This window comes from Ursus maritimus, unplaced genomic scaffold (assembly GCF_017311325.1).
Source record: "Ursus maritimus isolate PB19 unplaced genomic scaffold, ASM1731132v1 scaffold_35, whole genome shotgun sequence".
NCBI lineage: Eukaryota > Metazoa > Chordata > Mammalia > Carnivora > Ursidae > Ursus > Ursus maritimus.
The window spans coordinates 8,166,317-8,188,322 of record NW_024426119.1 but is presented as its reverse complement, the minus strand read 5'-3'; the positions used below and the strand labels follow the sequence as shown (position 1 = coordinate 8,188,322).

Genomic DNA, 22,006 nt, shown 5'->3' with positions numbered 1-22,006 from the left:
CCCCCAGGTAGCATGTCAGAAACTTTGAAAACAGTAAGGAATTCCTAGGATAAAACTACTTCAATGGCACCTCTCTCAAATGACTCAGAGCATTATATTTCTCTGCTCCAACTCAGCACAAACCTCCCAACACCAAATCCTGCTTTAATTATTATAACTGATTTATTTATTTCAAGTGTATACATTCTGCCTTCCACTCACCGAACTTCTTCTGTTCTTACGATTCTAAAAAAATAGTCATTTTTCAAAAGCAGAAAAGGAAAGATATATATTTAATATATAAAAGAAAAGGCTAAATCTGACATAATTATATTCTTAAAAACATTCCATTTATTTACAGATGTATAAAAAGGCGAATTATTGGTCTACTGAGATCATGCTTCATATAGTGTTAGGGTGAGAGCTCACTATCTATCCTCCCAACTCCTCAACTCCTCTCACTCAACTGTGTCTTTCATAATCACACATGTCATTTTCATAGATCAGTTTCTCCTGGGGTAAGGTTAAAGGGAAGGAGTTTTTGGAGATCTGAGACTTCTGTCAAGACTGCAGGACTGTTGTGACGACTGAGCCCTCCAAATTCGCCCTCACAACTTGCAAGTTCTAAGCGGTCTTGAAAACACCATTATCTTGGGAGTTTGTAAAAACATCTGCAGCCTCCCTTAAATATCTGGAATCATCTCTCATTTCTATCTCTGTACATCTCTCATGTCAACTATCTTCCCATCAAGAACTGATTATTACCTGTTTATCTATTTTCTTCTAAAAAAGGAAACAGTGTTCAGAAGCAGAATGGTCCTTCTTTTCCTGAGGCTTATTCAACTCACTTGCCTTCTCCTTGGCTGACCCTCAAAAGCCATAACAAGAGCCTTGGGAAGTCAGGAGGAAATGTGAGGACGAGACAAGCAAGTTAATAATGGGAACTGCTATACCTGGGTTAAAGTACTAGAATCTCCAAGGACAATAATTAGCAGGGGAGACAGGTGCTGGACTCCTTGGCTAAGGCATTGAATGAAATCTGCTGGGTAAAGAGGAGTGGGAGGGATAATGAGAAGCTGAGGGGCACTCATTACCTATTTCAAGCTTCTTCAAAAAACCTTTACAGGAGGGAAGGTTGAATGCTGATGAGCAGGTCTAGAAAGGCAAGTAGCACAAAACCAACGAAGAATTTGCTCTCACTGCAATTCACAGAGGAAATTTTTCCACCCTTTTTCAATCTGCTGATTACCAGAGTTACTAGAAAGGGAACCAACCATGGAAGTACTAATTCACTGGTTAGAACCATTCCAAAGCTGGTTTCACAACCTACGTCTGAAGATATGCTGAGTGGGATTTGGCATAAGGAAGGCAAAGGGGGGGGGGGGATGCAGAAGAAATAGCATCACCTAGGCACAGCCCAGGCACTGGAAGCTCTTGTGTTAGTGTTTCACAACACAAGCAAATCCTGTCAATGAAGACAGAACAGGGGTTACATTCCAAAATATAATTATTTAAGAAAGGCAAAATGCAGCAGCTAAATCCCAATCTATACATTTTCAGAATAGTGATTCTTGCCCCCAGGAGTTTCCAAGAGACCCCTCAAGTGCACCATGATTATTTACAAACTAGATAGGAAACATCATTTCTATACTCAATACAAATCTCATCTTCTAGGTTGAAAACTTCAGCCTTTGAGAAATCTATGAAAACAACTATACAAAAATATAAATATCTTTATCTTTACAGGCTGTCAGTCCTTCATACCCTGACAGCTAATGAGTGAAAAAGCTCTACAGATCATTGAATCCATGGTAGCAGATAATAAAAAATATATCTCGTGATTCAAATACTGCCTCATTTCCCTGGTAAAGAGTGCCTACTGTGACTTTTCTTTTACATCCTGTGCAGGTAATAGTGAATGAAACCTTCAAGCACCAGGAGGCTGGTCTGATATGGGAAACATCCAGCCCCACAATTTTTTGTTTTGGCCACTGTCTCTGGTCTGGGCAGGGAATGCTTTTCATTTTAGCTGTCTCTTGAGTGATGTGATTTGTGAAAATGGGAGGGCTCCTTCTATGCCTACCTCCAAAATATATATTCCAGGCAGAAATCCCTGGTACTCTGAAATGTCTTTTCAACACCCAGACAGTAAGGGAGAACTAGTATTTTCCTTAACATCTCAAAATAATCACCTTAATATTAAAAGTTAAAAGCATTCCTACTTTACCAGAAGGCTTGGATTTACAATTCTGATTGAAAAGATAAGGGAATGGAAGCTACTTGGGATATGAAAGAAGAGAAAATTTTGCTGAATGACACAAAGTGTTTCACTTTGGTATTCCATGGTACCACCCTCTCTCCCACTACTCTTGAAACAGCAACTAAAAACTATCTCTTCTGGATCCCTTTGCACAAGTGCATCACATTCCTTGGATTTCAGACTTAAACCACTTAAAACAACAGCTATCCACTACAGTTCAGCCCACAGCAACTCCAAAGTCTCAAGCAGCTTTTTCTCTGGGAGGGAAGAACTAGGAACCACTATGGACCTAGAATCTTGTCATGAATTCCTTGGGTAAGAGGGGCACCTCGTGTTCAGTAATGGATCACATCTTCTTAGAGAGGATGAGGAGACCCAGCACCACAAGTGAGGTAACACATTTTAACATGATCAGAATTTCATAGTAGTAATTTCAAATACCGAGGTCAGCACCCTACCCCCCCTTTCTCTACCATCATCCACCGCATCAAAGTCAAGGATCACAGTTCCATGACACAAATAAACAGACGCCTACAGAGAAAGGAGGTTTCCCTCATAGCCTGGCTTCTGCCTGAGGACAAATAAGTTCATTTCCCTGCAGAACTTGGTGAGGCCCCAGAGTTGCCCAATTTGGCCACAACAGGTGCCAGTGTAGGCATGACCTTGCTCTCCCGNCATTCCTGGTCATTCCCTGTTAAGTTCATTTTGTGTCCAACTGATCCAACTTTGGCAGCTACAGGTGCCAAACAAGGCATCACCTTGAGACCCTGACCATCTGCATCACTAGAAGGATTAGCTACTTTTAAACCTAGAGGTGCCAACTTTGGCATAGGCCTCCACAAAGTATCTGTGCTGCTGTTCTCTAGGCCAGCCTTCATATGTAGGACCGGAGGCGAGGACACACTTTCAGGCTCTGCAGGGACACCAGAAGTACTCTTCCCGCCATCACTGGCTTTCCTGTGGGAAAGGAGGGAATCCTTTATCTCAGAGTCAATAACAATCTTAAGGACATCTGGCTCAGAGGCTGGTTCAGCAAGTTGTTTTTCATTCTCAGAAAAGTCATCATCTTCCAAGTGCAAGAGGAGAGGACTGACAGAGTCACTCTCCCCTTGTACATCAGGCAACTCTTTCAAACCGGTTCCCAAGTGGCCAACCTGGAAAGTTGCTCGGTTCCCAGGAGGAAGCTTACTTATAAAAGCCCGTCGAGCATCCCCTGTGAACTCCGTATCCATAGAGCTGGGCAGTTCAGCCAGGCTAACAGAGTCATCATTTAGTTGCTGATTAAGAAAGGCAATCTCATTGAGCAAAGAAGTCAGTGTCTCATCAGTATCATCCTCATCTTCCATGTTAGTTAGCAGTTCACTGGGATCCAGCGCTGCTTCCTCTATAGCAGACGCTACCTTTCTCAGTTCCATCTCTATACTTGAGTCTTTGAGATCTTTCATCTTCAGTTTGTGAAATGTAGACTCCTTTGGCTTCAGTTTCTCCCGTCTAGATTCACACTCTTTCCATTTATACTGAATACCTCTCATTTCACCAGAAATCTTTTTGGGTAAGAACTCTTGTGCTTCTTGCATACTGGAAACATCAACTATCTGTGGAAAACCAGAATCTTTATTTGCCAGAAAAACCGGTGTTGGACCCAATGCCATTCTGCCATCTCTATGGTTGCTTCTGGAAGAGATTCTACCCGAATCTTCAAAGGAGTTCTCGTCATTCCTGATAGTACTTTTCAGGTGGTCAGATGGCTTGCCATCAGGAACTTCATGAGGATATTTGCTGCCACCCATATCTACCAAACCTCCCTCTGTGGCCAATGATGTCACATTAACAATTCTTGGCATCATAAATAAGTCGTCATTTTCTGGAGGATGAAAAAAAATTCGTTTAGATATACAGTGGTAAGCATCCCTCTATCATTCATACCCAATGATCAGAGATCTCAGAGAGTTAGTCAAAGTTCACCAGTTTACTTTTTTAAGTTTCATTCAATTTTTAAGATTTTATTTATTTTACAGAGCGAGAGAGAGCACAAGCAGGGGGAACTGCAGGCAGAGGAAGAGAAGCAGGCTCCCTGCTCAGGGAGCCCGATGCGATGCGGGACTCGATACCAGGACCCTGGGATCATGACCTGAGTCAAAGGCAGATGCTTAACTGAGCCACCCAGGCGTCCCTTACCAGTTTACATGAAAGGAAATATTAACTCTTCAAATTATGAACCTAGCCTAAACAAGAAAACAGGTAAAATCTAACCAAAGAACTCTTTAATATTCTTTGTTAAAGTTCTACTTATTTTATAGAAATGCTTCCCAGTTTATTCTTTATTCTGAGGCGAATATGTATCTTGATTCTGTTCACCCAATTAACTGCTACTCTGAGGATAAAACGAAGCACTAAAGGCAGCACTGTAAAAGAAAGTATGACCCCTCCATCAAGGGTTTAGCAGTGTGAGTACTGATAAAGATACCCTTTTACCTTAATAGAAATTTAGGTGCCTAGAACGTAAATCATCAAACAGACTTCCTTTTCAATTCTACTCCTTATTCCCAAAAGGGAGTGGTGTTCAAATTGAATCAGGCTGGTAAAGTAGGAGTGCACCATCTCAGATTACAACACAAAATTAGTATTTATCAATACCAAAACCTAAAACAATGACTCCTCATCTTCCTTTTACTTTCATATCTTTTCAATGTTTTTCCTACTTAGAAATAACTAAAAATCACAAAATAGTTTCCAATTCCAGGTTAAAAAAAAAAAAAAATTAATAGACCCAAACACGTTCTAAAAAGAGGGTCATCTCTTTCTAAGGAAAATGCAAATATAAGCGATCTTTACCATTACAGAACAAATTCAAAGGCTTTCTCTGTCATGGTGAGATACCAGGAATAACACTTTTTCACTACCCAGAGAGGACAACACTTACAACAACATACCTGATTGAGCCACAGTACTGGTGGCAACTTGAGGCTTCAGATCTGCTTCCAAGAGAGCAGGAGAGACAGTTACCACTGGTCCTGAGAATAAAGGACCTTTTAAGGTGAGCAACTGCCCTTGTGGAGTCATCACGATGTTGGCAGAGGTGTGTGGAGTGTTAGAGGGTGAGGTATTTTCTGTAAGGAAAATAAGAAACAAGTTAAGGATAAAAGGTCTTCAATTATGCTAGTGTAACACAGGAGTCTAGGAAATATCCCTAAAACCACACTCTGACTGAAAAGGCAAGAAGTAAATTTCAAATTTAGTTAGGGAACCTCAACTTGGAATTTACTTTTTGAACCACTTTTCACTGCATAATGGGTTACCTGTCCACTGTTTCTCCTAAGGGACAGAACTTGCGTTGAGGAAAACTCAACATGCAACTACTTTTTCAATGGAATGGTTCCAACAGTCTTGACAGTGAATCAAGATGAAGGCATACACAATTCTATCGCCATGCTTGCTTCTCTTATACACCTCTAACAAAGTACAAGTTTCTAGCCCTTAAACTTTGTTTTTCCATCTATGAAATGAGGTGGACTAAATGATCATTAAAATCCTTTCTTAGCAAAGTTAAAACTAGTATCCCTCAGGACTTTCTTATTCCTGGTTCATACACTGGGCAACCCAAAGAGTAAAAGAGGATACACTATTCTCTAAGAATATAAACAAGTAATATAAAAGCAACAAAGCCTCATTTCCAAAAACAAGATAGGCGAGAACAGTAACTTAAAACCGATTTGCTTTGCTCCTTAACAGCAATTCACTGATAGGCAATCTGATGAATATGGAGTCTGACTCAACAAAATTAAACTTTTTTTTAAAATTTCAATTTATTTGTCTCAGCAAGACAACTCAACTCATGAACAAAACTGCAGGGAAATCAAGAGTTCGGGTATGAAGTATGAAAGGATGGCAGCTTAAAAAAAATATTCATTGAAACATTAGAATAACATGACTGCTATCAGAAGTAGGTCTTACATGTTACCATAACTGGTAACTTCTTAAGATCTGCTTGAGTGTGTAAAGCTAGAAACTAAAATCTAATGTGGTTAATACTTCTTATATAACCCATCTTTAATTCAGTTAATTAAATCTAAAAATACGACCAAGAGTAGACTCAGTCCACTGAACTAAACTGATGTTCACCTACATTAAGGAAAGCAAAAAATGTCCCTCCTACCTGTGGCCTGGTCTCTTTTTCTGGAAAGAATCAAAGGTTTCCCCTTCCTGTTATTTACAAACATCTGTCCAAGATCTACAGAAGATGTAGAAGATCCTTCCTGCTGTTTGCTAGTTCTGGGAGACACATCAAACTCATCTGATCCCATCTTCTTTTTTCTTTTTTGTGCCTCTAGTGCTTGTTGTTTTGCATAAATATACTCTAGCTTCTTCAGGACCACTTCTTCTGTCTTACCTATAGGTTGATAGGGAATAAATTGTCGCTCTTTATATGACCCCCAGATAATAATGAGAAATAGTGTCAACTGAAATCCAGTTGATTTAACTATATTCCCCAAAACTATGGAAGGCAAGAGTGATTATAATCCAGAGGAAACAGGGGCGCCTGGGTAGCGCAGTCGTTAAAGCGTCTGCCTTCGGCTCAGGGCGTGATCCCGGCGTACCGGGATCGAGTCCCACATCGGGCTCCTCTGCTATGAGCCTGCTTCTTCCTCTCCCACTCCCCCTGCTGTGTTCCCTCTCTCGCTGGCTGTCTCTCTGTCACATAAATAAATAAAATCTTTAAAAAAAATAATAATAATAATAATCCAGAGGAAACATCCCACCCAATCAAAAGGTAACTGTTAACTCTGGGAACCAAGCCATAAACTAAGAAGTATCTGAAAAGTCTACTTAGGATTTCTCTTCACTAAAGATGTTGTATTACACTCTTTTTACCAAAGATCATTCACGTATCTCACCTGAAAGAGATGATACTTTCCGTATCAAAATATTCCGTTTCCGAGTCAGAAGATTTTTCTGTCCTATCAGCTTGTCTGCCTGATCTGTTAGTCCCTGAATTTCGCTGAATGCCTAAGATTAAAAAATTAATATCATGTAAATTGATTTGCTCTTTCCTAAAAACAGGTAAGGCCTACACAATTTCTTCAACGAAAAAATTTTAATCTAATACTTTAGAAAACTTTATAGTACCATTTAAAACAATTGTTAATGCTTCAGAAATTGTTTTTTGTTAAACTGTAGGAGGTGTTCTGGCTTTTATTTCTAAGGAACGTGATTATTTCCAAATAGCATCTCTCAGTGTTTCACAGGTGCTTCTACTACTACAAGGAGATACAAAACATTTTACTCTGCTTAGATTTTAATATTCAACTTTAAAATCACCTCCTAGTCTAAGTAAAATCTGGTTGAAATAACTATGTTCTAAACAGATATGAATGCTTGCCTTGTACTCCTCCAACTTCTACTTAAAAGCAACTTAAATGAAACTACCTTAGATATTTCAGATTTCCTTTTAAAATGACTGGAAACTCTTAAAAACTATGTTAAAATATAAATTTATGTGGGCCACCTGGGTGGCTCAGTCGGTTGATTAAGTGTCTGCCTTCAGCTCAAGTCATGATCCCAGGGTCCTGGGATCGAGCCCAACATTAGGCTCCTTGCTCAGCAGGGAGCCTGCTTCTCTCTCTGCCTGCTGCTCTGCCTGCCTGTGCCCTCTCTCTCACACAAATAAATAAAATGTTTTAAAAAATCAAACATTAAAAAAAATACACACATATATATAAATGTTGTGCTTTTCACTGTGGTAAACTATTCTGGGGCGCCTGAGTGGCGTAATCAGTTAAGCATCCGACTCTTGGTTTCAGGTCAGGTTGTGATCTCAGGGTCATGAGATCAAGCCCAGTGTCAGACTCAGAGTTCAGCGCAGAGTCTGCTTAAGACTCTCTCTCCCTCTCCCTCTGCCCCTCCTCCCCACTGCTTGCTCTTGCTCTCTCTCTCAAATAAATACATCTAAAAATAAAAAATAAATAAAATGACTGGCAACTGTCAAAACTATGTTAAAATATCACTTCTGTTGTGCTTTTCACTGTGGTAAACTATCCTACGTGCTGTGGAGAACACTAACGTAAAGAGATAGTGGTAAATAGAGCTACCCAGAATTTCTGACTTACTGAAGTGAAGATAGTTTGGTTGGTTAAGAACTTGACTTTAAATGACAAACTACTCGGACTCAACATGAGGGCTTTTCCCCTTTAAGAGATTTATTGGGTGTTCACTAGTCCACATTCAAATGTTAAATACAAGCTCTGCCTCAATCTCCCTCTTAGGGTGATGATTCTCTTTCTCACATATCTCTAGAAGATTCTCTTAGTCAAATTCTCATTTGTGGGTCATTTATAGAGAACACTTACCCTAGTGAGAATGAGACTTTTGGAAACCTTGGAAGAATGAAGCAATCCCAATGTGATCTTCAATTTCTCAAAGAGATCCCTCATTTCACCACGGCGCCGACGCTCATTGGCAGTGTGTGTCCGGCGATAATAAGCAAAAGCTTCTGCTTCTTTCTGCAGTTTTTCACTCCAGTAATCAGGCTTCAGTTTTAGAGGAATTGGTGGAGCCTATCCAAACAAAAGATTGCCACCTAATTATCTTTCATTTGGACCTGCGCTCTTCCTCCATTTCAAATGGCACTGTTCCATACTAGATATCTACTGTTTTCTGTCTGGACTATTTTAACGACCTCTTGATATTGGTCATCTTACTATCAGTCTACCCTTCCTCCAAATCTAGTAAACAGTGTAAATCACTTCCCAGCTCAAATTCCAGTGGTTCTCAAATGAGGAAGAATTTGAAGAGGGAAATCTAAAAACAGCTTATCCATATAATTATTAAAACTTGTTTTCATGACATAATCACATGAAAAATTTCAAATAATCTTAATTGATGGAAAACAGGTTTAAAATTTTTTTCTTAAATGCTTTAAGACCTTTTACAATTTGGTAAAGGATCAACTGCCTCTCTTCCTAAATCATCATTCCCTCCAACCATTTCAAAGTGCTAGAAGTTTCCAAAACGCACTACGTAATCTCACACCACCCTGCCATTACAAACTGTTACCTGAACCCATCCCTCCTAACCAATCCTCCAAAACTTAACATTTAAGCCAAACTTTGCATTTTTTCAGGAAAGTCTTTCTTGACCCTCAGTATGCCTTAGGCTTCTTTCTCTTATTCTCTTTCACTTTTAAAAATTACTTTAAAAACAAATAATAATAATAGATGCACATAGGGTTTTAAATATAAATACTTGGAAGAGCTTATGATGAAAACCAACTGTACCCTACACGTGTACCTGGATCCTTAAAAAACACCACTTTCTGATTCTTTTAGAGGCTTCTTCTGGTTCTTAAGTCAGTTAAAAACAGAAATATAAGCTTATTCTTTTCCATTTTCAAAGCTATCGACGTCCTGCTATGCAGAAGATTTAGCTCACACCACTCTAACATCTCACATTCTTCCTAATATAGACATGTCATTACTTTTAATTCTTCTATTGATCCCTATGCAACCTGAATATAATTCTGTATCAATTTCTCATTTCACCAACACAGTATCTCTTTGTAAAATGAGGATATCAGCACTCGTATCCTTCATTTCTTCTTCCCTCTTTCACTACCCAATTTGTCATTTGTACTTACACATTTTTCAAGACTGCAAGTGAAGTCTTCCACACTTTGTATTCAAATTATGAAAGCTTGAAAAAAATCATTAACAGTGGCTACCTTAAATTAAGACAATGTGAATACTACTCATACAAAGTGAGTTATAATTATATTCCCTGTCTTCTATACTTTCTTGGTATTGTGTTTTTCCTCCTCTGGTGTCTCTTTTTTTTTTTTTTTTTGGGACACTGTTGGCCTTTACCATAACCCTGATAGTACCCCGTAACTCTTATATAAAATCATTGTCTATCTAAAGTCAAACTCATTGTGCATTAGTATAGTATGGGAAAATAAAAGATATACGATGGAAAATTAACATCAAGTTTAATTATAGGAAGACACTACAAATGATGTGCATGTTAATAATTCAGATACAAAACAGTGGCTTGTATATATAAGCTATTGTGAAAATTCTTACATCTGAAAAATGTTTTAAGATGAATGAAAAAATACAGTGATATATGCAAAGTGATTATAATCATGTAAGTAATGTACCACCCAAAACCAGAACAAAACCAATCACCCAGTGGTTTTTTAAATGGCTTGAATACAACTCTCTACCGCAACCTGACCTCCATCACTGTTTTTATCACTTAAATTAAAAAGACAGAATAATAAGTGGAAAATGGTTTAAACAACCAAACTCTCTTCCATGCTTGGGCTATAGATAAGGAAAAAAAAAAAAAAAAACCAACCCTTGCTTCATTATGGTGACATCACACATTGAAATACATCAAGAAAATCAAAGAGGGCTCATAATTTAATGGCTCCTTGAATTGCCAGCCATCATTCAGAGAATAATTAATTTTTTAGGTCACTGAAAATCATGAGCCTAGACAAAGAACGCTAGCCTTTTTTCACATCACACAGAGTACAGGATTAGTTTTCAAATAAGCACATCAATTTCCACAACTCTATACCCATTTTAATTCTTCTAAAATATTCTATTTACTAGTAGAGTTAAAAGGGCAAAAACACATTTTAATAGTATAGTTTCATTAAGAAAAAAAACTAATTATAGTAATTCACTGGCAAAAGTAGCCCTGAAAAATGTCATAGCTAAGATAGCGAATGTTATTTTAAACCCTAATGACAAATGTTATCAATTTCATTAAATGAGTAACGGCCATTAAATATATTGTAAATACCTTTCGACTCCTTTCAGCAGGTTTTTCATCTGCAGAAATATGGGTACGGCACCTAGGTAAAGACAATATTTTCCAATGTCTTACTGAAATTCAATAACCCAAGACCTATTTCACAGCTACACTAAACAAAACCATCCCAAACTGTTTAAAAGTATAACCAGCTTCTTTTTGCCAAGGTCTGATATGTGGCAATACAATTTATTTCAACAGTATGCTTTTTTTCTCTAAGTATTCAAATAGTCCCCAAAACTTCAAATTACTTTTTCAATCACGAAATATTTTATATATACAAAACTGTCCAAACAAAATATATAACGAACATCTAGGTGCCTATCACCCAGCTTGAGAAATAAAACAGCTCAAATATACAGGAAATCTTTTTTTTTTTCCACTTCAAATTTTTATTTAAATTCTATTTAGTTAACATACCGTGCAGTATTGGTTTCAGGAGTAGAATTCAGTGATTCATCACTTACATACAACACCCAGTACTCATAATATCAAATGCTCTCGTTAATACCCATCACCCATCTAGCCCATCCCCCACCCACCTCCCTCCATAACTACCACCACCAAACCCCGTATGTTCTCTAAGAGTCTCTTATGGTTTCCCTCTCTTTCCTTTTCTCCCCCTCCCATATGTTCATCTGTTCATCTTAAATCCCACATGAGTGAAATCATATGGTATTTGTCTTTGACTGACTTGTTTCACTTAGCATAATACACCCTAGCTCCATCCATGTGGTTGTAAATGGCAAGATTTCATTCTTTCTGACGGCTGAGGAATATTCCATCATGTGTGGAATACCACCACATACCACATTTTCTTTGCATTCATCAAAAAAATACAGGAGATCGGGTGCAGCCCACCAATCACATTTCCTTCCTCTGTTCCTTCCCGCAGGTGAACACTCTCAAAACGAGGGTTGTTGTTGTTGTTTTTAAGATTTATTTACTTATTTATTTATTTAAATTTTTATTTATAAAGAGAGGGGGTAGAGAGCACGCACGAGGGGATGGGCAGAGGGAGAGAGATGATCTCAAGCAGCCTCACCGCTGAGCGTAGAGCCGGATGTGGGGCTCGATCTCAATACCCTGAGTTCATGACCTGAGCCAAAATCAAGACTTAGAGGCTTAACCGACTGAGCCACCTGGGTGCCCCCCAAAATGAGTTTTTACCATGCATATCTTTGAAGTTTTACTAGGAATGTATGTATCCCTAAATAAAAAATATTACGTAGCACTTTAAACACTATACATGATAGGGTATCCTTTTCATCTGATTTCACTCAACATTATATCTGAGTTATTGATGGACACAGTTCTAGTTCAATGATTTTATTTTTTTAAAGATTTTACTTATTTGACAGAGAAAGAGGTAGTGAGAGAGGGAACACAAGCAGGATGAGTAGGAGAGGGAGAAGCAGGCTTTCTCCTGAGCAGGGAGCCTGATGTGGGGCTCGATCCCAAACCGCTGGGATTATGACCTGAGCCAAAGGCAGATGCTTAACGACTGAGCCACCCAAGCACCCCTAGTTCAATCATTTTAAATGCTATATAGTGTTTCAAAGTGTGAAATTTCCAAAATTTATTTTTCAGAATTCCAGTAATTATTTAGGTTGTTCCCAAAGTTTCGCAATGGCAAACAATGCTGCAATGTATAGTCCCATACATGGCCCCTTGTACATATGTGTGAACTTTTCCAGGGTATATATACCTAGGAGTGGAATTGCTGGGTGGGAGAAAGGTGTGGAAGCCAACTTCAGTCATATTACATTACTCTCCAAAGTAGTTTCAACAATTTACCCTCCCACTTGCAGTATATTCCCACTGCTCCACAACTAGACACAACAGTACTATCAGAAATCACAACTTTTGGGGCGCCTGGTTGGCACAGCGGTTAAGCGTCTGCTTTCGGCTCAGGGCGTGATCCCAGCGTTCTGGGATCGAGCCCCACATCAGGCTCCTCTGCTATGAGCCTGCTTCTTCCTCTCCCACTCCCCCTGCTTGTGTTCCCTCTCTCGCTGGCTGTCTCTATCTCTGTCGAATAAATAAATAAAAAATCTTTAAAAAAAAAAAAAAAAAAAGAAATCACAACTTTTGCCAATCTTATGGATGTGAATTAATGAAGTCACTGTGGTTTAATTTGTATATCCCTAAATACTTGTGAGGTTAAACAAATTTATGTGTGTTTACTAGCCGTCCAGCTTTCCTCTTCTGTAAACTGCCTGTGATATCCATTACATACTTATCTACCCCATCACCTTTTTCTTACTGACTTCAAGAATTATTTTATATCCCTGATACTAATCCTTTGTCAAACATGTACTTCAAATATTTTCCTTATGAGTTTGCCTTTTCAGTTTTCATGGTGTAATGAGAGAAATTTTTAAATGTTTAACAATCTGTTCCTTTACAATTGGTGCTCTTTGTGTGTTGGTTATTCTTGGCCCTTTACTTATTCTAGTCCATTAAGATGGTATCTTTCCATTTATTGAAATGATCTTCAATGTCATACAGTATAACATTTTATAAAAGTTTCACACAGCTTTTGTTAATAATCCCAAACATGGTTTTTTTTCTGTTACTATTCTGTTATTATTATAAATGGTATTTCTTGTTTGTTGCTACTGTTCAGAAAAATCAACTTTAGTATATATAATCAACATATCCAGCTATACTGCTACCTTAAGTCTAATATTTTTACAAGATTTAAACTCTTTCAACCTTAACCAAAAGGCAGCTAAGTAGCCTCCAAACAGCTTTGGAATGAAGAAAATTATTAGACCTATATCCCCATCCTGAGACTTTCTCACCCTCGTCGGGGATGAAGAATTACTCTTTCTCAACACACTGCTGTTTTAACATGGTGGTTAACGAGATAACAAGAAAAGCACAACATCTGGCACAAAATAAGGACTGCTATCTTTTTTCCATCTTTCTCTCACACCCCAATCCATAATCAATACAAGGCTTACTAACACAGAAAATGGAATCAATCTTCCTGAAGAAGTCATCATACTCTATTTTCATATCATCTGAAAACATAAAAATTTCCCAACTGTATCTCACCTGTTCAACCCGTAAAGTAACCAAATTTAAAATTTAATGCCTAGTCTTCAAAGATAAAGGAAATAACTTCTGTTAAGTACTCCACTTGTGTCAGTTACCCTAGTCACATACATTATCTTATACAACACTTCAAATTGGGGGCATTTTCCTCATTACACAGGTAAAGAATCTAATACTCAGATTATAAGACTTGCCCAAGGTTAAACAGCTACAAACAAAACTAGTATTTTATTTTATTTTATTTTATTTTTTTTAAAGATTTTATTTATTTATTCGACAGAGATAGAGACAGCCAGCGAGAGAGGGAACACAAGCAGGGGGAGTGGGAGAGGAAGAAGCAGGCTCATAGCGGAGGAGCCTGATGTGGGGCTCGATCCCATAACGCCAGGATCACGCCCTGAGCCGAAGGCAGACGCTTACCCGCTGTGCCACCCAGGCGCCCCCAAAACTAGTATTTTAATACCCATGTGTCAGGCTCCAAAAGCATAGGTTATTCACATTCACACATGGTCTTCTAGCAATAACCAAGGCAAGTTAATTACCTCTGAATTCCAGCTCCCTCTTCATCTACTAATCAGAAAAAAACTAGAGGAATAAAGAAACCAGGTCAGTTATCCAGAGTTCCTAAACAGAACATTTAATTTTGTTTATGGTCACAAAACAACAATAACAAAAAACAAAAATCCAAAGACAAATTTAGACTTACGGCTGTTTGAAAGTCTGTGTCTGGGCAGCTGTGGTCTCCATGTGGGCAACATTAATTTCCTCAGAGAGCTCTTCCACAGTCTCAATGTCCACCTGTTCCTCATCATCCTCAATGTATTCTACACAGTTATTCTGAAATAAAGCAGTCCAACAGTAAATAAACTATTGGGAAGCAAACACACCTAAACTTTTCAACCAAATGCTCCCTTTATAAAACCAACCAGGGCCAAACATTGATTTTATACCATGAATACTGATGATCCTAAACTTGTTCATCATAAGGAGGAATTAGTTATGAAGACAACATATGGTTAGAGCTAACAACCAAGCAAGCACTACATTAAAAATCATAGATACATACTCAACAGACATCACTAGACTGAACAGAGTCCCCAGAGGGCTATATATGCTTCACTGTTATTTCTAGTGGACAAAATTCAGGTGCAAATACATGAAAGCTTCATAAATCTTAAGATTAAATAGCAGTAAAGAAAGATTTGGTAAATGGGTAGAGGGAAAGGAGAAAAATTAAGGTTTTATTTTAAGAGTGCTTCATGGCTAAACCTTTACCTCACACCCACAAAAACACACTCAAGGCAGATATGAAAATAGAATATAGCCCAGAGTCAGTCTTCCAAGCCTCTTAATCCCACACAAGGAGAGCTTCTGAAAACTTACAGGTATCAAAAAAGCCCAAGCTTACTGTACTTGCTTTACTGTACATTAAAAAGAATAATAAAGTTGGGCCGCCCGCATGGCTTAGTCGGTTGAGCGACCAACTCTTGATTTCAGCTCAGGTCATGATCTCAAAGTTGTGAGATCAAGCCCCCATTGGGTTCCACACTCAGTGTGGAGTCTGGTTGTCCCCCTCCCCCTGCTCCTCCTCTACTCATACACATGCATGCGCACTCACTAACACATAAAATCTTAAAAAAAAAGTCATTCAGTGAGCATTTATTGAGCACCTATCATGGGAACTCACTGTGCATAACAGAATATACAAGTTATGGAATATGTAGATATATTTAAGTCCACCTTTAAAAGCAGTATTTACTATGCCAGAAACTAAACTGGGAATGTTATCTGTTTATAATAATACTATACCTGAGAGGCACAACTTAAAATGAAGCATCCCAATCACCTGATTAATTCTATTTAAACCTGATGGAAAAATTACTTACCCCCATGAATTATAGGTTCCATAAGGCTGACAGACACTAAATGCAAGCCACCAATTATGGTCCCCAATTTAAACACAATTTAAACAATGTCTATTAAACAATGTGATCAATATATATTAACTCTAGGAAGCTAATCAACACAGTCCTGACAGAATTTAGAGTCTGAATTATAATGTAGGTAGATGCTTTATGGTATTTAAACCGAAGAATGTCTGCCTACAGCATGGCTTTAACTGCAGGCTTTAAAATAATATCCAATAAACTTCACAATGGAAGATTTAAATTAAAGAGGCTACTCACCACTTTCCTTACACTATTCCAGTTTAACACTAATTACATGCACAAATATATCATACGTGTCTGACAGGTACAGAAATACGATGTAGAATTTAGTTTTAGAGATCATTTAATATAATGCCCGTACTTTTAAAAAGTACCTTGTATGTAAGATTCCCTAATAGGAAATCCAAGCAATGTCACCCCTGATTAAGACACTTTAAAGCTTCCGTTAAGTCAGTTCTACTGACAGCAATAGTTTTCACTGGTTTTAAAGTTGGACTGTCTCTGGTCTGATGCTTACCCAGGCTGACTTACAATGGGAGATTCCAGAAAAAGCACAAGAAGACCTGCAATCTAACTCTTTAAACTCAATGAATTCAGATTCTTCAGCTACCCACAGGTATCTGTCCTCAAAAAAGATGAGGCTACAGACAGAATATAAGGCAAATGTACATTGTATCATCTAATCGTAGAGCTAGATCCTCATTTTACAATGAAGACTACTGAGGTACAGAAATAACCAACAGGAACATTAGAATATTTAAACATTTTAGAGTTTAAAAATACTAACCTTTCTGTTATATTTTATCTGCATAAAGCAGTTAGGCATTAACAGAGAAGGACCAGATAACACAGAGACTGAATCTCATGGAAGTGAGAGTCTAAAACAACCAACTACGTGACAATCACCATAGAGGGCCGTATTATCTGCTCCTAGGAAGGGGAACACGGTTTAGATTTGAGGGCACCCTACAGGAAGCTGGCCAAAATCTCCTTGTTTTATATCAAACCCCACTGTCAGGTGCCAGCAAACCACAGCCTGCCACTGTTTCCGTAAATCAAAGTTTTACTGGAACACAGGCACACTCTTTCATTTACTATTGTTTATGGCTGCTTTCACGCTGTAACAGCAACTGAGCAGTTGCAACAGTAAGCCATCCAGCCTGCAAAGTCTAAAATGGTAACAATCCAGCCCTTTACAGAAAAAGTTTGTCCAACTCCTGCCCTGTATCTGTTTCTCACTTAGATAGGGTTACAACCTTAACAGGAAGTCTACAAAGACGGCTTCCGAAAAAGTTTTTCTAAAAATTATAAAGGTCATATTACAAAGGAAGATGACCAAAGTTTAGAACATAAACTCTAGGAACTATTTAATTTTAGGAAACAATTTAAAAGCAACTGAGGGCAAGAGTAATAAAATATTAAATCGTATTTTCTGTTTTTCTCCAAAAAGAGAAACATCTCTCTAAATGTAAGCAGTAAGTTCTCCTCTAGTACCAAGGTCACCCATCCCGTTTTTTATATATCTACCAGATACACTATCATCACTTCACACAGAAAATGTCCAAAAAAAAAAGGAAAAAAAGAAAAAAAAAAAAAAAACACCCACAAAAACTGAGAACAAATGGGAGCAGGAGTTTCAGGATTTTTTTTAAACCTAACTTGAAAGGAACTCTCAAGCATCGACCACCCAAAGGCATAAGCCAGCCGTTCCATAATAGCAGGCAAATCTCAAAGAACAATATAAGCTCAATAAATGTTACCTGACTGACATAGCCTAAAAAGTACAAAGTCATTTAATTATGACCTAAACCTAGGCATCCAAATCAATGTATCAGGTCTTAGTGATCTTCTGGAAAAGCTACTGTCTCTAACAAATCATTTTAAATTCTTGAGGTTTCAGTCACAACAAAAATGGGCTCACCACCTTTTCTACATCATCAACCTCCTCACTCTGGTAGTCAGAAACAACATCCACAATCTCATCAATAGAATCATCGGTTTTCTCATTCTCATCTTCCTCATCCTCCTCTTCCAAATCCAAAACAGTCAAGTCAGCACTGCTTCGCCCACCCTTCTTCTCTTGCTTTGGTTGTATCTGTTCTCCTGACAGCAGTAAGTGACCTTGAAAATGTCCTTCCCCTCTGCTCCCTTTTGCAGCTCTCCTCGGAACAATGGAGAAAGCTGTAGGACTAGAAATCCTACTCCAAGAATCACATTCAGTTTTTAAAACTCTGACGTTTTCAGCAGTTCCACTTTTTCCAAGTAGATCAGAGATGCTTTGTTCTTGTTGAAACACATCAGAATTTTCCTGACAGGTCTTTATTTCTTTATTTAACTGCTCATCTGCCTCTTTCTTGCATTCTTGTGAAGTTCCAACACATTTCTGGGTCAGAGGACCCTTCAGGTGTTTTCTCCATCTCTCCCTAATACTGTCCTTCTCCAGAGAGTCTCCACATCCCTTCTCCTTGGCCTCTGGCTGTGGAATAGATGGCGGCTCCACAACTTTGCTCCCTGATAATTCGAGTTTACTTTCTTCCTTAGAGATGACTGGAAATTCATTTGATTTTTCCTCTGGATTTTCTAATCCTTTCTGCTGTTCCACTTTCACATCACCAAGCTTCTTAAGCTGTATACTACTTACACTTTGGACTGTCACATTGCTGGCTTTTTTGGAAATGGTCTTAACTTCTAGAACAGTCAGTTTTTCTTTGGAACTGTTATGATTTCTAATCCCGTACTCTTCTTCATCAACATCTTTATAGTCTTCACCTATGTGTGACCCAGTGATGTAAGAGTGTTGAGAAGGTTTAACAGTTACAGGACCCTCTTCTGTAAGCGATTCTTCATCTAAGTGATCACCCCCATCTCCCAAGGAATCATGCAGGATTTCTTCCGAGGCAGCAGCCCCTGAGTTCTGCTTTATTGCATTAGCCTCGGAATCTACAGGTTCTCCTTCTGACTGCAGGGCTTTCTTAGTATCCTGCTCTCTTTTTAAAAAGCTTGTTTCATCTTTCTGGTCTGAACTCTGAGACTCTCTCTTCATCTGAAGAGAAGCAACATGTTGAAGAATGGAACTGGGAACAGGTTTTTGTCCAGGGAGCTGCAACAAAGCAAAACTACCAGACTGGAGAGGAATAAGACTGGCTGTACCAACAGGCTGCCCTCCTGAACTATAGGTTATTTTGGTTTCAGAGCCCGCTTTACTTGCAAAGCTTTGTGGTTCAGGAGGGGAAATCCTCAGGGTCAATGTACCAGACTGAGACACAAAACTAGGCCCAGAAGAAAGCAATGACGGTGCCTGAGTGATAACATTCACTGTTGGAGAAGACCCAACAGCCTGAATTACAGGACTCATAACAGAGAAAGCAGAGGACGAAGCAGAAGATGGTGGAGTCTCTGAAGGTTTAGAAGGAGTGGGTAACCGGATCCCCATCACAGAGCCTGTAAGAAAAAAAAAATTTTTTTTTTAATTAACACTGCCCATATGAAGATTTCCAAAGTGTGCTTTTCTCTTTGGATAGGTTAACTCTAAGAGACTAAGAAATCCTGGTGTATTAACATGCTATATGGCAAGATGATTCAACAAAAGAAAATCCCATCGGAAAGATCTCCAATGCTATACCTGGGTTCCGAAACATAACAGGCTGTAAGTTGGGCTGGGTATTAGAGCCTCGAAGCTGATGCAAAGGGAGGAGCTGAACAATTTGCCCGTTAGGATGCCTGAATAGGTTCATTCCACTTGGGCTCCTAACAGGCTGCAAGACCATCCGATGCCCCTGAAGTTGTGTGTTTGGGACAGGTCTAAGAGTAGGAGAACCTTGCTGCACTGGAATCAGCAACAATCGAGGTCCAGTACGTTTCACTGTGTTAGGAGAGACCTGGGGAGTAGCCACTGGAATCTGAGGGGCATTTTCTGAAAAACAGGAAATGGAAACATAGTATCAGAATTTCCCTTTAATGTATGTAGGAAAAAATTATTACGACACAGGACCTGACCACAAATAATCTACAAATAATTTCTAATTTGAATTACACAGTTGGTGAAATCCTGTACCTCTATCATACATTACTTAACAGTCCTCTGGCTGAGAACAATTTACTTAAAACCTAATTAGCAAGACAGTGTAGGACTTTACATTCAGAATGGTTAAAAAAAAAGAAAGAAAGCAAGCATCAATTGTCAAGAGGTGCATTTAAAGAGATAATGCTTCTGCCTAATGAAAAACATGGCAGGCCTCTAAATCTGGATTCTCATTAAAGTTAAACAGAATATTCATGATAAAATTCTCTTCTTCAACCTTATATTTCAGGTTGTTAACACTTACTAGAATTATGACTTCATTTCACAGGTCATACTCAAGATAAAGTCAAGGACTAAAAATCACGAGGCATAAAAAAACTCCTTGACTTCTAAGATTCACTGACAAATAACCTAAAGCATAAAGATCTGTGGAAAGTATTTTTCAGAAGGGAAAAAAAAAAAAATACATACCCCCAAAAAATGGAATGAAATTAAGAGACATCAAAGAAGCAGGGAAATAAAGCCTGGTTAGGAAGAGGCAAAAGATAGTTTTAAAACAAACAGAAAAAGCAAAAATTTAATGCAGAAGATGTGAATTTAAAAAAATTTCAAACCATTAATAGTACCTAAAGACCCACTTTAATGTCTGAAAGAAATATTTAGAAATACTAAAGACAGAGAAAAAAATAATGTGAATAATCTACAGATTTTTGGTCATGGGGATAAAAAGGTAGGAATAACGATACCTTTAAGAAGAAATGAAACTAACATTACCATTCAAATTAGTGAACATATTTAACATTATTAATAAATATTTTCATTAGTTTGTCGCTAAATAGAAAAATCAACAAACCAAACAGTTTAACATGTGACACTGTATCAGATAAGCACTCTACCCACAAAACATGAAACTTCTAAAAGGAAATTATGCTCCTAACATTTACATGATAAATTATATATAAGATCCAAAACTACTCCTGAAAATGAAAAACACAAAGACCAAACTGTTCAAAGGGGGGAAAAAAGTGTGCAATTTAAATAAAAAACATTTATCTTACTGAATTAAGGAACACATTAAAGCATTCTTAATTTCCTGAACATTTCTATTCAAAGAACATTTTAGAGAGTGATTCAAACCCAAAGCACTCTAATTCAGAAAATGAAAGCAGCCTTTAATACACACTAAATATGTGATTGTTTATTCACATGTGGGTGAGGGCAAGGGAAAAGAGAAAAAAGAAGGGAAGTTAAATGAAAAAGTCACAGATGTCTAAGTGCCCAAGTTGGGATCCTCTTTATGAACCTAGAACAAAATTACACACACTTAGAAGTTATCAGAGCTCCATTTTAAAAAGAACAGGTAAGAAAAATCTGTTAACATTAATATTTCCTCATGTGGTATTACAGAAGATATTTTTAGATGGTATATGGATATAGAATATCACCATATCACATTGTCAGAAAGTAATTTTTTTCAATTTTAATCTTCTGATTATATACAAAAGAAAATACCAGTCTTTGATATTACATCAGCATTTTCTAGCTTTCTTCATTAACAGAGTGCAAGCCACATGTTAACATATGATAGCTAGTTAGACTGTTACTTCTTTTTATTATGGTTTCCAGTGTATTTATTTATGGAGTGAACCTTTGTTATGGCAAGTAATGTTGGTTTCCAGTTACAGTAAAATTGCTCCTTTTAAAAATACATTTAAGCAAACAAAGGAGTTGATTTAAATTAAAATAATAAGTCTAAAGTACCAATGAGAATCAGAGCAAAATAACTGAACGTATATTCTAAGTGACTGAAACCTGAGAAACCGCGAACTACAAAAAGCTAAACTACTTTATAATTTCATGACAGAATTTTAAAAAAGGTTGGAATCCATATCATTTAGAAAATCTCAGTTAAAATATGAC

General features: G+C 37.9%; 1 protein-coding gene across 1 annotated transcript in view; it reads right to left on the bottom strand.

Moving 5' to 3' along the window:
- Positions 1–139: 139 nt before the first annotated feature.
- Positions 140–22,006, bottom strand: part of MGA (MAX dimerization protein MGA) — a 105,732-nt gene continuing 83,865 nt past the window's right edge. Inside the window, exons 16-24 of the mRNA XM_008702223.2 lie at positions 19,688–19,978; positions 17,990–19,506; positions 14,823–14,953; positions 11,045–11,096; positions 8,587–8,793; positions 7,135–7,246; positions 6,396–6,629; positions 5,173–5,349; positions 140–4,103 (exon numbers count right to left, since the gene is read on the bottom strand). Of these exons, the coding sequence (XP_008700445.2) occupies positions 2,827–4,103; positions 5,173–5,349; positions 6,396–6,629; positions 7,135–7,246; positions 8,587–8,793; positions 11,045–11,096; positions 14,823–14,953; positions 17,990–19,506; positions 19,688–19,978 (3,998 nt within the window). The 3' untranslated portion in view covers positions 140–2,826. The remainder of the gene's footprint in view (positions 4,104–5,172; positions 5,350–6,395; positions 6,630–7,134; positions 7,247–8,586; positions 8,794–11,044; positions 11,097–14,822; positions 14,954–17,989; positions 19,507–19,687; positions 19,979–22,006) is intronic.